This window comes from Papaver somniferum, chromosome 10 (assembly GCF_003573695.1).
Source record: "Papaver somniferum cultivar HN1 chromosome 10, ASM357369v1, whole genome shotgun sequence".
In the NCBI taxonomy this organism is placed as follows: Eukaryota; Viridiplantae; Streptophyta; class Magnoliopsida; order Ranunculales; family Papaveraceae; genus Papaver; species Papaver somniferum.
This window is the reverse complement of record NC_039367.1, coordinates 29993333-30007576: the sequence shown is the minus strand read 5'-3', so window position 1 is coordinate 30007576 and position 14244 is coordinate 29993333. Positions and strand designations below refer to the sequence as shown.

At 36.7% G+C, this 14244-nt stretch overlaps 2 protein-coding genes across 3 annotated transcripts; one reads left to right on the top strand and one right to left on the bottom strand.

Annotated features, from left to right (window-relative positions):
* Positions 1-7042: 7042 nt before the first annotated feature.
* On the top strand, positions 7043-9743 carry LOC113315467 (receptor-like protein 9DC3). The gene is made up of 5 exons (XM_026563743.1): positions 7043-7156; positions 7335-7363; positions 7929-8512; positions 8708-8961; positions 9423-9743. Exons 1-5 carry the CDS (start codon positions 7043-7045, stop codon positions 9741-9743), a joined length of 1302 nt encoding a protein of 433 aa, XP_026419528.1.
* Positions 9744-12366: 2623 nt separating this feature from the next.
* On the bottom strand, positions 12367-13937 carry LOC113317337 (F-box/kelch-repeat protein At3g06240-like). 2 transcript variants are annotated; one of them, XM_026565466.1, is made up of 2 exons: positions 13686-13937; positions 12367-13504 (listed from the first exon to the last, which is right to left on the bottom strand). In XM_026565466.1, exon 2 carries the CDS (start codon positions 13247-13249, stop codon positions 12590-12592), a length of 660 nt encoding a protein of 219 aa, XP_026421251.1. In that variant the 5' UTR covers positions 13250-13504; positions 13686-13937; the 3' UTR covers positions 12367-12589. The 2 variants fall into 2 exon arrangements, with proteins under 2 accessions (XP_026421251.1, XP_026421252.1); XM_026565467.1 differs by having other exon boundaries at positions 12367-13383.
* Between the last annotated feature and the right edge of the window lie 307 nt (positions 13938-14244).

Below are 14244 nucleotides of genomic sequence, written 5' to 3'. Positions count from 1 at the left end.
AAGTCAAAATTTTAAAAGAGATTTGAAAGGATTTTCGTTTGTATCCGCATTTTGAAGAAAATCTCAGGTGAAGAAATTAAATAGAAAATTGAAAACCAATTAAAAGATAATAGATTTGGTACAGGTAGAATAAATTCTTTACCCGTCACTGTTTCTAGCGCCAAATTGTGGTGCCATTTATCTAGCATCACAATCAAATGGACAAGATCATTGGATCTTGATTCAAATAATAAAACAACAAATAAAGATAGGGTAAGCAGATATAAGAGTAAGTGCAAGAGAAATTAAATGAACATCAACACGAAGGGATTAACGTGGTTGGGAAAAGCCTACATCCACGGGGGTAAAGGAACGATTTATCATTCATCTCATCTGTTACATATGGTAAGATTGGAAATTCGTTCATGAGGATATGAAAGGGATATCATCATATCTCTTTGGTCAGGGATATCTTCATTTGTGAAGAAACGAAAGAGATATCTTCATATCTCGATATCTTCATATCTCGATATCTTCATTCATGAAGATATGATCTTTAAAGAGTTGTAGAGGGAAGAAGGAGGAAAGGGGTTTTCAAAAGGGTCGGTGGTAAGAAGGGAAAAGAAGATTTTTTCTTTTGCCCGAACCTAATTGTTTCCTATTTATGAGAAAAATATCTTCCGGCAGAGTATGCTACTATCCTTAGTTTAGGATTGAAGTTGTGTTGGGCTGATATGGTGCGCGTTACTGTATGGTTGCATCTTGCTTCAGCTCACGATCTCACTCCACGTTTCAAGGTATTTTATGGTGTATACAGTTACCATCCAAGCAAAGCGATTCGAAACTATTACACAAGGACACCTACGAACTGGTGTCAGAATAATTTGTGTAACCACCAAATCATCTTCTTACCTTGGAAGGGGAAGTCCTTTAAATCTAAGATCATCCCCATGGAAGAATAGTGTAATCCTCACAGGTGGCGGAGCTAAGAATCATGGGAAGGTGGTGAAAAAAATTTCTATGGGTGCAACCAAAATTTTAGGGGTTCAAAAATGCAAAAACAGGCTTAACTACAAAAAAACAAAATATTCTTAAAGGGCTTAAAATGAGCTTTGGAACCAGCTGGGAAGGGGTGCAAGTGCACACCCATGCAATGGGATGGCTCCGCCCCTGATTCCTTATGTGAAAACTACACCCACACCCATTTTTCAGATTTTCTCCACTGTAAAACCCACGTCCAAAAATCTAAAGACGCATACCGTTTTTTAGGAAAAACTTATTCTCAAACCCATAGTTTATAAAATTATTTTTGGTTCTCTTTTACTTCTTCTTCTTCATCTTCAATTCCTTTTTTAAAATACGATTTCGTCATAGAAAATGTCCCGTGATATCTAAATCTGTTTTTATGTTTTCACAATTTAATCAAGCAGAGATTAAACTTCTATTCAAATGTAATCAAATAAACGATATACCAATTCATCGATTCATCCATTGGATCGTTATATTAAGAAACTAGTCAAACAAACAGAGAAAAAGAATGAAGAACATGGCACACTCGAACAAAATATTCATCAATTAACATCAATTTCTCCAAATAACCCATTCACCAATTTAATCTACATAGTCTATAAATTACGAGGTACTGGATTTGGAACAACATTGATTAATCAATCAATCAAGAAGAAGAAACCCAAAGCTTTTCGATTACAGAACGCATAGCACGTAGTGTAAATTGACAAGCTTCATGGAAGAAAATAGATTTTTTCATCCGTGGAGAGTTCTGAAATGCAACAAAAAAAGAAAGATTTGTGGATCTGGCAGGTTATTGATTTCATCGACATACCCATGGAGGAAAACTATTGCTACCGCTGAAGAGAGGAAATGTTGGTTGTGTTTTAAGATTCTATACTCCTGCTGAAAATGTGCTTGATTTGTGACGTGTTGATCATGCATATCATGTTAGCCACATGTGGACCACTAAGGAAATGAGATCCCTTTTTATTATCTTTACTAACTCCACGTATGAGTGCTACGAGACTTTGTTTCTCCGGGGCTAATACCCATGCCAAAACACTTATTCATAGTGGGAACGACTGATTTTACGGAGCCTGGTGATGCACGACATGATTCAAGCGAACCAGCCTATCTTCTGTATGAGGCGTACGCAGTGGTTGGAACAGAGACAGTCAGGGGCAAGTATTTATGCATGTAATCCAAACCAATCTGGACCTTGGATTATTAAAATGGCTCCCCCTATTATAAGTTTTCATGTTGGATATATAACTTGGTGAATTTGTCGGAATAACATATAATACAGTTACGAAAATGGATGCATAATCTGTTATGCATTGACAAAAATAAACGCATAACTTGTTATGCAATCGATAAAGTTGTTGCATAAGACGTTATATATTAACTTTTTTGTTACTATTGAAGCCAACAAAAAAAAGGACTGCATAACTTGTCATGCATCTACAATAATATATGCATAATATGTTATGCAGTCATGACAATGGATGCATAATCTGTAATGCATCCAAAAATATGGATGGATAATGCATTATGCATCAATTTTATCTGTACACACAAAAATCAACCAAAATAATTGGCTATATAACTTGTTATATATGCGTAACTTGTTATGCAGTTGAGAAAATTGTTGCATAATTTGTTATGAGTCTGTTTTTTCTGTTGGATTCAGGCGTATATGACGTTTTAATGGCTCCATAACCAAAATAATAGATGCATGAACAAAAATATGGTTGCATAACGTGTTATACGTCTTTTGTGGTGTATGCATTTTGTGTTATGCACCTTTTTTGGAGTCTGCATAATGAATATGTAGTCAGTTTCCGAAAAATTTTCCTAAAATGATGATCACCTCCGATTTTTTCGTGAAAAATAAAAATTTGATATTGTTGTTTGTACTCGTTGTGTAGATCTCTTAAAAAGATTTCGAACGATATAAAAAATTTGTAAAATTCCAAGTCACGGATTTTTACATATGTTATATCCAAGTTGTGTTGCCAATTATACCCATAAAAAATTAGGCTGCATAATGAGTCATGCCTGAAAAAATAGTATGCATAACGAGTAGGGCTGCACAAAACCGAACCAGAACCGAAAACTGAAACCGAAGATTTTAAACCGAACCGAACCGAAACCATATTGCTATGGTTTATTAATGGTTGTCAGTCTCAGATAACCAAAAGTATTGGTTTCGGTTTAGGTTTTATCTCAAAACCGAACCAAAAACCAATTGGTTAACCGATTAATAGTGACCATAGCAGAATGAATCTTTTCACACTGATGAATTGTAGTTAATGAATGGTTAGGACTCTGAGGAGGATTATTCGAGTTAAAGCCTTTTGCTGTCATTTTAGTTGCTCGTCATTTATGCCTTTGATATGTTGCCAGTAAACTTTTCTGCCGCTTGTAGTATTGGGTGTACTGTTTGTGTAAACTATAAAGCACTGGCACATTATTGTTTATAAATCATTCGGTTAACCAAAAATCGTATGGTTTGTAACAAAACTGAGTAGAAACCGAAACCAATGAAACCGAATATGCTATATGGTTTCATTGGTTTTCATTATTGGAAAACCGAGTACTTTGGTTTCGGTTTAGGTTTTGCCAAAAACCGATAAAAACCGAACCATGTGCATCCCTAATAACGAGTTATGTATTAATTCTTAATAATTTCGGATAATTTTGGGTGTCACGGTATCTAAAATTAATTGTGGGCATGATAATAAAAATATTTTTTTTTTGCGCCTGCGCATAATTCTCGCATTCCTCATAGTTGTCGGTAAATTGGCACTTTTTGGGCTTATTGTGCACCTAAGTTAATTAGAACCACATACCGAGTTGTAATGGAATGCTTATCTCCTTCTATTAACTTTAAGAATCGAATAGATAAAACCATGGATTATACTCAACCACGAACCGCCTTATCGTGTTCCCCATCCAAGACCTCTATCTTGCCGGTTGAGGTCGAAGATTTTTCTAAAATAAAAATATTTAGTTGACTGAAATTTCAAGTCTTCCGAATCGAACAAAAGAAGGCTTTATTATAAGAACCCCCTTGTACTTGGTTAGTTAATAATCATCAGCCAAAAATCAAAACTCTTCTTCGATATTTTAAAATGTCTCAACGAGTAAAAGTTGTCACTAATACTTTCCTGGCATTACTGTTGTTCTTTTTGCTTCTAGTAGTTCTTCTTTTTCTTCAACTCAAAATAAGCAACATTTACAAGAAGTAGTTGGTCTTTTAAAATGGAAATCTACCCTTGCTAATCAAACTACATCTCTCCTCTCTTCCTGGAAGATGAATTCTACTGTGAGTACAACGAGTCCATGCAAATGGTATGGAATCACTTGTAACAGTGAGGGAAGCATTGCTGAACTGACTGTAACAGATTTGGGTTTACAAGGTACGTTCCATAAGTTCAACTTTTCATCTTTCCCAAACATTGTTAGTCTTGACTTGAGCGAGAACAAACTCTTTGGAAATATTCCGTCCCAAATCAGCCATCTTACAAAACTCACCCACCTTGATCTTCTGGACGTATTCCACCAGAAATAACCTTTCTCACAAGTCTGTTATATTTAGACCTTTCTGAAAATTATATTAGTGGTTCCATCCCTCGAGAAATTGTAAATTTGATTTTTGTCACTCATCTTGGTTTTTTCGCAAACAATCTCACTGGTTCAATCCCTGCCTCAATATGCAATTTAACTAGGCTGAGCAATCTTTACCCAGGCGATAACCAACTTTCTGGCATCATTCCGCAAGATATAGGAAGGCTAAGGTCTCTTACCAGCTTATATTTGCACAAAAACAACCTCATTGGTTCAATCCCTGCTTCTTTAACCAATTTGACGAGCTTGCAAGCTCTTTCCCTATATGATAACCAGCTTTCTGGAATCATTCCTCGAGACATCGGAAGGCTAAGTTCTCTTATACAGGCTTGGATCTGTCTGAAAACAATCTTTGTGGTTCCATCCCAATTTCAATATGCAATTTGACCAACTTGGCCTATTTAGCTGTTATTGCAAGTAACCTTTCTGGCATCATACCTGTAGAAATTGGTAAGCTAAGGTCTCTTGGTGGATTATATTTGAACCTAAACAATCTTAGCGGTTCAATCCCTTCTTCATTAACCAATTTGACTAGCCTGCGCAGTCTTCAACTATTTCGTAACCAACTTTCTGGCAACATTCCTCAAGATATAGGAAGGCTACGCTCTCTTACAAGCTTAGGTTTGTCAGCAAACAATTTCACTGGTTCAATCCCTACTTCTTTAACAAATTTGACTAGCTTGGACAATATTAACCTATCTAACAATCAACTTTCTGGCATAATTCCTCAAGATATAGGAGGGCTAACCGCTCTTACATCCTTGGAATTTTCCAGAAACAATTTATTTGGTCATATCCCTATTTCCATATGCAACTTGGCCAACCTCACTTACTTATCAGTTTTCGGGAATCAACTTTCTGGCATCATTCCTCGTGATTCAGGAAACCTGAAGTCTTTAGATATCTTGTATATGTTCCAAAACAAACTCACTGGTTCAATTCCTGTATCAGTGGCTAATTTGAGAATTTTGGCTACTTTATCTCTTTTTCAAAATGAATTAAGGGAATTTTAACAAACTGCCACACTTGCAAATCCCGATTCAAGAAAATGCCACCGTTTTTTCCAGAGTTAATTAAATGCCACAACCGTTAAATATTCCGTCAGGGCCTACCAAACCGGTCTATATGCGTTGAACAAGTCAAGAAAATATGTTATCATTCCCTATTTACCCTTCACAATTCTTAAAGACTTGTGAATCGCTAATTAGGAGAAAGCAGAACAAAGAATCTGAGAGAGGAGAAAAGCAGCAGCTGCTGCTATTATTGCCGAGAACGGTCGAGAAAAAACAGAGAAATTGAGAGATGAAATCGAGTAAAAAATGAAGATGGGTCTGAGAATTAGATCTATTGAGATTGTGAAGGTTCAAATTGAGGATTTGTTTTAAAATTGGAGGTGTTCTTGGTGATTCAGATGAACATTTAGAGTTGATGTTGTTGTCGATCTCTAGAAATGGAAGATGAAGAAGAATTGATAGGGTACAATGATGAAATTGAACTGAGATACAGTCGTGGATAATTGAGAATAAATTGAACATTGGGTTTGATTTGCCGATAGAGATCAAGATATTGATCTGATGGATGCTGTGATGATTGTGGGTTTGAATCAAATCGAGAATTGGTTAGAATTTTGTGATGAAGCAAGAACAGTGATGAGATGGTATCAAAATCAGTTTTGTGAAACCTACGTATAGGATTTGTCAAAAATCTTTCTTAAAGTTTTGGGAAATAATTTTAGGGTTCGTCAAAATTATGTTTAATTCATAGAATTCAGGTTGTTTTAAGAACAGGGTTTAGCTTGATTTTCATTTTTTTTCCAGTTTCGTATGTTAATTAGGGTTCTAATTGTTTTTTACTGTAAATTGTTTTGATTATGATGGTTGTCGTGATGAAGCAGTATTGGTGGCTGATACTGGTGGTGATGTCATGGCTTGGGTCATGGTTGCAGGTGATGGCAGGTTGAAGAAGAAGTTGCAGAGACTGAACTGGTTGGTGGTAATGGAGATGTATGATGTTGGTTCCATGGGTTTGGTGACATTTTTTCTGATAGGTGTTGAATGAAACTGAAGATGGTTTTCCAGGGGATATATGGCTATAAAATGGTAGAACTGTCATGGGATTGAATTTGCAGGTGTTTCGGTGAGTTTAGAAGCGCTAGAAATTTCAATGTTACACCAAGATGAGAATGGCACATTAGGTGTTCGATAAAAGTCATAAATGGTTTTTTCTTCACCTCTTCAAGCTCAGTTTCTACCAGTTGAGCCTGTGTACAAGGTGGTTTGTGCTTGGTTAATGTCACAGGAGCTGCAGGGAGTTGTTGTAGGCTCTTGAGATGAAGCAAGAGAAAATGACTGCGATGGTTGGTGATGAATTGCCGTGGAACTGAAGTGTTGCTACAGAGTTCCATGGGTATTTGGTGACTTATATGAATGCTAGGACAGGTGACATGACAGTGTTGATGCTGGAGAGTTTTACTGGTGGATGTTGCAGGTGCAGTGAACCCAAGAACAAGGAGGAATCGGTGATGGATTACAGATGGGTATGATGTTGTTGAACTGGACATGGCGAGATTGCAAGCGAGATGAGTAACAGATGTGCTGGTAATGAAATTGAATTGACACTGGAAATGGTATGAGGAGGTGTATGTTTATGAGATGAAATGGTGCAGCTGGTATTGTTGCCGCTGCAGTTTGGTGGTAGTTCTGATGTGTTCGCAGGCAGAGATTGCTGGAAATGAAGAAAGGAGGTTAAGCTGGCCGTGGTCCTGGTGAAGCTGAGTATGCCAGATTACAGGGTGATGGATGGAGTAAATGGAGTTGAGATGTTTAAGCAGAGATAGAGCTGTAAGCTGAGAAGATTGAGCTATGAACTGACTGTGAAGGCTACAAGAAGTGTAAGAAAAGAAGGGAACTGCCAAAATAAGGAATGGGTTTGGTGAGTTGGTGAAAGATTTGAGGGTGTATATGTCTTTTACTAAGCTGGATAAATGCCACCTATGTACTAACTGATGGCAACAGTTTTTTTGGATGGAAAAGGTCAAACGTGTGGCATTAAATAAACTATGGAAAAAACTGTGGCATTTTCTTAAACTGCAAATTGGAAGTGTGGCACTTTATTAAAATCCCCATGAATTAACTGATGCAATCCCTGCTTCTGAGTAATTTGAGAAATTTAAGAGAATTAAGTCTGTCCAGCAATCACTTAACTGGGTCAGTACCAAAAGAGTTGAGCAATCTACCCCACTTGGAGTTCTTAGGTTTGGGTAATAACTCTCTTTCTGGGACTATTCCTACTAGTTTATGGCATTGTAGGAATCTTTCATATCTGAGTCTTGGCTCCAACAATCTCACTGGAAATATTTCAAATGAGATTGGAACAGCTGGAGAATTGAGGTATCTTTTATTAAATGACAACAATCTCAATGGTACTCCTAAATCTATCGGCAAGCTTCAAAACTTGATAGTTCTCGACTTAGCCAACAACAAGTTTGAAGGCAATATACCTACCGAATTTTGTTCATTACGTGACCTTCATATCCTTTCTTTAAAGTCAAACAAATTTAATGGGTCAATCCCTATGGAGATAAGTTATTTGCATCAACTTCGTATCTTGGACTTATCACAAAATAGTCTTAACAACCAAATTCCTGGCAGCATGGGGAACCTGAAGAAGCTAGTGAGTAGACTTAATGACACATTCTCGATTGACGATTATGTCTCGAACTTCGTACGAGTGGATATGATGATCAAAGGGAATAACGTCGAGGTTGAGATACTATTCAGCTATACCTCAGCAATCGATCTATCATGCAGTAACCTTGATGGAAACATTCCAAAAGAGATAAGTTTACTAAAACGACTTTATATGCTTAATTTGTCCCACAATCATTTCTCAGGTAATATCCCTGCGAATCTCGGAGACATGTCTAACTTAGAGTCTTTGGATTTAAGTTTCAATATGTTGTCTGGAAAAATCCCACAATCGTTGACATCAATAGACCCTCTTGGGTTTCTGAACTTATCTTATAATAACTTGAGCGGCAGGATTCCATGAGGAGGTCACTTTGAGACTTTGAGTTGGGATGGTTCAGCTTTTCTCTGGAACGATTTATTGTGCGGATTCCCTACAAATAAAGTTCGCGAGGGTGAAAGTAATACTAGTGTTGGTGACACTAATCCTATAACTGAAGTTGAAGAAGGTGATCAAGAGGATGCAAATGAGAGAATATTGTTTTGTGGTGTTACCGCTATAGGGTTTGGAGTTGGATTCTGGGGTTTGTTTCTTATTTTGCTTCTTAAAAAAAATAAATGGTGGTTTGGATATTGGAGAGTTATCGATTCTGTTGTAATTAGAATAATCGCTTGTATTCACAAAAATTCAAAGTAATAAAAAGTAGAAGCTCTCTTGTTTTTGGTCATAATAAGCATTAGCACATTCTAGTTGATGAATTCATTTGGGTTGATCAATTACATGTTCCTTCTTTGTTGGATAAGTTATGCAATGCTTTACCAGTCTTAATCGCAATGCATAAGTCATGTCCGACCTTGTCGCAACTACATAAGAAAGCATTAGCATAAGTTTGGAATTATCTTCTGTTATATGATTTTATCGCAGCATTCCTTTCTCTACTGAAGACATCTCAGAGGCCCTTGCATAGGTACAACCATCAGATGTAGAGTTCCCACCGTTTTCTCTCCTCCGTAAAACTCCAAGTCCCCGACTAAATTTGTAAAATGTACCGGAGACGTCTGACGGGGTCCGAGGCTCCATCTTTTGTCACACGGAAGTTACATAATCGTTGACAGATACTAAAACAAAAAGTTTTAGAACGTTTGGAGAATATAGTGCATTTTGTCAATGCCGGAGGAGTTCCGGTAATAACTAAAATTATGCAGGATGAGGAATTGGGTTATGATTTTTATGGGTCTGCAATTGCTGCAGTGAATGATTGTCCTGCTGCTTTTGACAAGTTTGTGAATGATGCTTTGGGATTTGACATTGCGATGATCCCTGCTTCCATGGATATAGGAAGTCTCCTATTTTATTACAATAATCTGCATTATTTATATCAAGGAAAAACTGCAGAACTTCATTGGAGAACTTCTTATAATGTCGTGCGTGATTAAGTCGTGAGATATTAGATGTGACTAGAAAACCTTTAGAATACAAATGTTGCGAACCTAAATTAATCGAATTGAAATTGTACATGGGGTAGATTGGATGCAGCAATCTCAAACTCTAAGTCTGCGTTAGTCGCCTTCGCTAGAAATGAGAATGGGAGGGCCATTGGTAGCATGAGGTGAATGTTCTCAAGCAATTATAGTCAATGATGGCGTTCATCTTCTGAGCAAAAACAAGACTTAAAGAGTCAGTACATCTGTGTTGCAGTCATCTGACTATTTCCTTCTGTTTGCTCAGGCACATAAATTCAGAGGCTCCACCATTTGTCTACAGGAAACCCGTAAACAGATGCGTAAAATTTTGGGCAATTCCAACACTGGTATTCGGTCTTGTAAGAGTTGTTAAGTGCCGACATCCATGATCGACTATTTCATTCTGTTTACTGAACAAGTATATCATTTGAACTCGAAAAATAAAAGTATCAGTTCTTTCATTTGAGCTAGAAAAGTACGAAGCCCAAATAGGCAGAGAGTGAGTTCAACATCATATCAAAGATACATGCCGTTTACAGATAAGCAACCAATCCATCACAATTAGCGGGAGATATAAATGTGGAGCTGAAAAGACCTACTCACGCATCTGAACTGCAAAACAGATAAGCGATGCATCTAGAAAACTAGAGGTATGAAATAAGTTACACAAAGACTTACTCACGCACCTGAATCGCAACACAGACCTCCTTGGTAGCCTTAAGAAGATTTTTACCAAAATCTCTTCCGGGAGCTTTTTTCAGGTGGAAGAGGACAAAATAGAAAATCAGGGTTCTTGTTTTTATTAAGAAACTTGTAAAACCATAACAAGAAAAGGCATATAAATAAAAGGAGTGCTTATATTTCTAGGTATAGCCTACTCATTGGGGCTGTACCCTAACCCTTTTCAGAAGGTATTTACTATTGCATGCAGCTTCTTATATAACTCGAAAGAAGCGTAAGAAATAATTTACCACAAGTGAAATCTTAAACAGTTCACCTTTTTATTTTCTTTTCTGCTGTCAACTATCTCAATTTCATTTTTCACCATGACAACTCGAAGGCCCATCAGCCATGACAAAGCTTATTTAAGGGATAAGCTTGCTTACCAGACCACCACAACAAAGTACGGCCTGTCAAGTTAATGGGGAACCAATCACAGCTTGCGAAAATGGCGTTACAGAGATGAATCAATGTTTCCAGGTTGCTTTTCAAAATGCAGAGTTAAATATCAAAACAAACACACTTTTCAGTTTGCCAGAACTAGTCAGTCTCTTAGCTTATTAATAAGAATTCACGTTCAGATCAATACATGTGGTTAATGATAATGTTAAAACTAATCTAGACACATGTAAATATAGTCCAACAAGTGCCTGGCCTCAATCATCAAAACCTTATTGGATGACAGTGAATTGGAGTTTTAAAACGAATTCTGGATTCTCTTTGAATAAATGACAGCAAGCATCTGCATCAAAAGATTAATACTGCAACGATAAACTTGGCTCTTAACGTTGTCATATAACTTCAAAAGCTTGGATGCACAAGAACAGAATACGAATTTCATGACAAAAAAGTTGACCAGAACTCTCTATAAGAAATTGTTTTGCTCTAAACTGGATCACATGGTTTATAGTTATATCAAAAAAGATTCCCAAGATAGAGCAAAAGTGCAATGCATATAAATTACAGCAACTAAGAGAGTAACTTTTGTGTTTTGTCCAAACCTTCACCGCTGGAAAATTCTACTGAAATGGCAAAACAGCAGGGTATCCTAGACCAGTCAGTTGTTGGTGCAAAAATTGGATATTGCTAGACGGTTCCCTGCCGAGAACTATATTCTACAACGTCATGTCTAATGACTAATTTGACGATCAGAAGAAGAACAAAATCACAGAAAAAAAATATAAGAAAGATGTTTCTAAAGGATTAAGATAGAAGGTTCCCAAACTCGAAAGATGCGTAAGAAACCATTGACAACAAGTGAGATCATGAATAGTTCACTTTATTTATTCTACTGTCAACTATCTCAATTTCATAGTTCACCTTAGCAGTTCGAAGTCCCATCAGCCATGACAAAGCTTATCTATGGGATAAGATCCTTTACCTCATCTGTAATAAGTTTGCTTACCAGACCACCACAACAAAGTAAGGCCTCTCAAGTTAATGGAGAACCGATCACCGCTTACAAAAATAGCGTTACACAAACGAAATCAATGTTGACTAGTTGAAATTCAAAATGCAGAGCTGAATACCAAAATAAACACAATTTTTAGTTTGCCAGAACTAGTCAGTCCCTTAGCTTACCAATAAGAACTCACATTCAAATCAACACGCGTGGTTGTTAAAACTAATCAAGACACAAGTAAATACTGTTCAACAAGTGCCTGACCACAATCATAAAAACCTTATTGGGTGACAGTGAAGTAGTGTTTTAAAACGAATTCTGGATTATTTTTGCTGCAAGGTAAAAGTAAACAAGCATATGTATAACAGCAAGCATCTGCAGAAAGAGATTAATGCTGCGATGATAACATTTGCTCTTTAAGATTGTCACATAACTTCAAAAGATTGGATGCACAAGAACCAAATACGAATTTCATGACAAAAAAGTTAACCAGAACTCTATACGAGAATTGTTTTGCTCTAAGCTGGATACAGAACACAGTTTTCAATCCCATTACATGGTTTAGTTATACCAAAAAAGATTCCCAAAATAGCGCAAAAGTGCAAAACATATAAATTACTTATGCTGAGAGAGTAACTTTTTACCTCATTTATCCTTTCTTACTTTTTCACTTTTCAGTGTAAACTGAAACAGTTGTTCACCACATCCGCCACAACAGAAAATCCATTACAAGGACGACTAATAGCAGTTCACTCCTTTTTCTCCATATGTTTATTCTTCGTGTAATCACCTTCGTTCTCCCCAAGTAAGTACCGGTGTTGAGAGAAACTAGGCTTTCAACGTAACTATCCACAATTGTGATCTCTAAACCACCAATCTTTAGTCGTGTAGCACTCAAATGCTTCGGGCCATATAAAACTAAATCAGTGCCTTCACTGTATATTAGACAATCACCAGTCTCAGAAGACCACTTTAGGTACTTATATCGACTCGCAATCTTGTTTTCATGTTTCATCCAAGATTCCCAAACTCCATATTCCCGCATCACCCATGCTTCATCACGCTCCACACGAATTACACAAAGGCACCCTTCCAATACTTTCAAAGTTATAAGTGGGTAGAGGTGCATTTTCTCCACTACTTCTCCTGGCAGTTGTATTTCTTTAAATCTCTCATCGCTAATATTAAAAGAAACAATAACTTTGGGGGTTTTAGCTAACCAATGAAGAGCTCCATTAACAAGCACCCAACCAGAATAGTGTTTAGTTTGAAGGGTTTTCCATGAATTCGATCTTAACGTGTAGACATACAGTGGAAACCTAGAAGTATCCTGACCGCAATTTCCAATATAAACCATCTTGTAATCATCATTTTTGTAGTCATAACAAAGATATCTTGGCCAGTTACAAAACAAATTCTCTTTTAAGTTAAAAGGCGGATCAGGTAACCTTTTATAGTCTCCAGTGGCTGGATTCCAAAGACTAAAGAATTCTGTAGAAACCGTACAGAGCAGTAAGCAGACGAAACCATTGCAAGAACCACAATACCAACTAACTCTGCAGAATTAAATGGGCGAGGATGCTCCATTTCAACAGCTTTATCATAAAATTCACTGGTAGAGAATAATGAATGTTTTGTTATATTATACATTAGAAATTCGTGAATTTTAGTGTCATAACCACTAAGCATGAACCTAGAGTTGTCGTTGTTGATTTTGAGTGTATAATCAAGATGGAACTTAACAAAATCAGGGTTGGAAATGATTGAAAACCAGGTCTTAGAAACACACTTACATGTAAATGTTGATTTCGCTGGTAATCTCAAAAAAAATTCATGATATAACTCGTCCGGAAGACTTCGTGGTACTGCTGCTTCTTTTTTGTTAAGAACAAGTAGACTCTTAGTCTTCGAAAACAGAGATCCTCCTCCTCCAAACATTCTTCAGATCAAATTCTTCGTCCAAAACTGTTTATTTTGGGGAAATTCTAGGGTTTTTCTATCAATTTTTACTCCGTGTAAATGAGTTTTCCTTTCTCTTCTCTCTGATTCGTTAGTAGAAAGCAAAAACAAAGGAAATGAAAGGACTTACTTTCTAACTATCGCCTAAGTAATTTATCCATTAGTTACCCTCCAGTGCTCAGTAAAATGTGAAAATTTTCATTTTCCCAATGGAAAATGGGTCATTTTTCCAAATATTTTTAAAACATGGTTGAAATGGACGAGTAAAAATTAGTATGGTGAAATAGACACCAAAAAAATAGTACGGATGAAATTGGATTCATCCTGACTTAAACTTAAAAAATAGCAAGGATACAACTGGATGCATCCTGATGTAAATTAAAAGTAAGAAAA

Coding starts and splice junctions, on each gene's coding strand:
- LOC113315467 (XM_026563743.1), top strand. CDS start 7,043: ATGAATGCTAGGACAGGTGACATGACAGTGTTGATGCTGGAGAGTTTT. Junction 8,513..8,707: donor GTCCCACAATCATTTCTCAG/GTAATATCCCTG, acceptor GGGATGGTTCAG/CTTTTCTCTGGAACGATTTA. Junction 8,962..9,422: donor GGAGAGTTATCGATTCTGTT/GTAATTAGAATA, acceptor AATCGTTGACAG/ATACTAAAACAAAAAGTTTT.
- LOC113317337 (XM_026565466.1), bottom strand. CDS start 13,249: ATGGTTTATATTGGAAATTGCGGTCAGGATACTTCTAGGTTTCCACTG.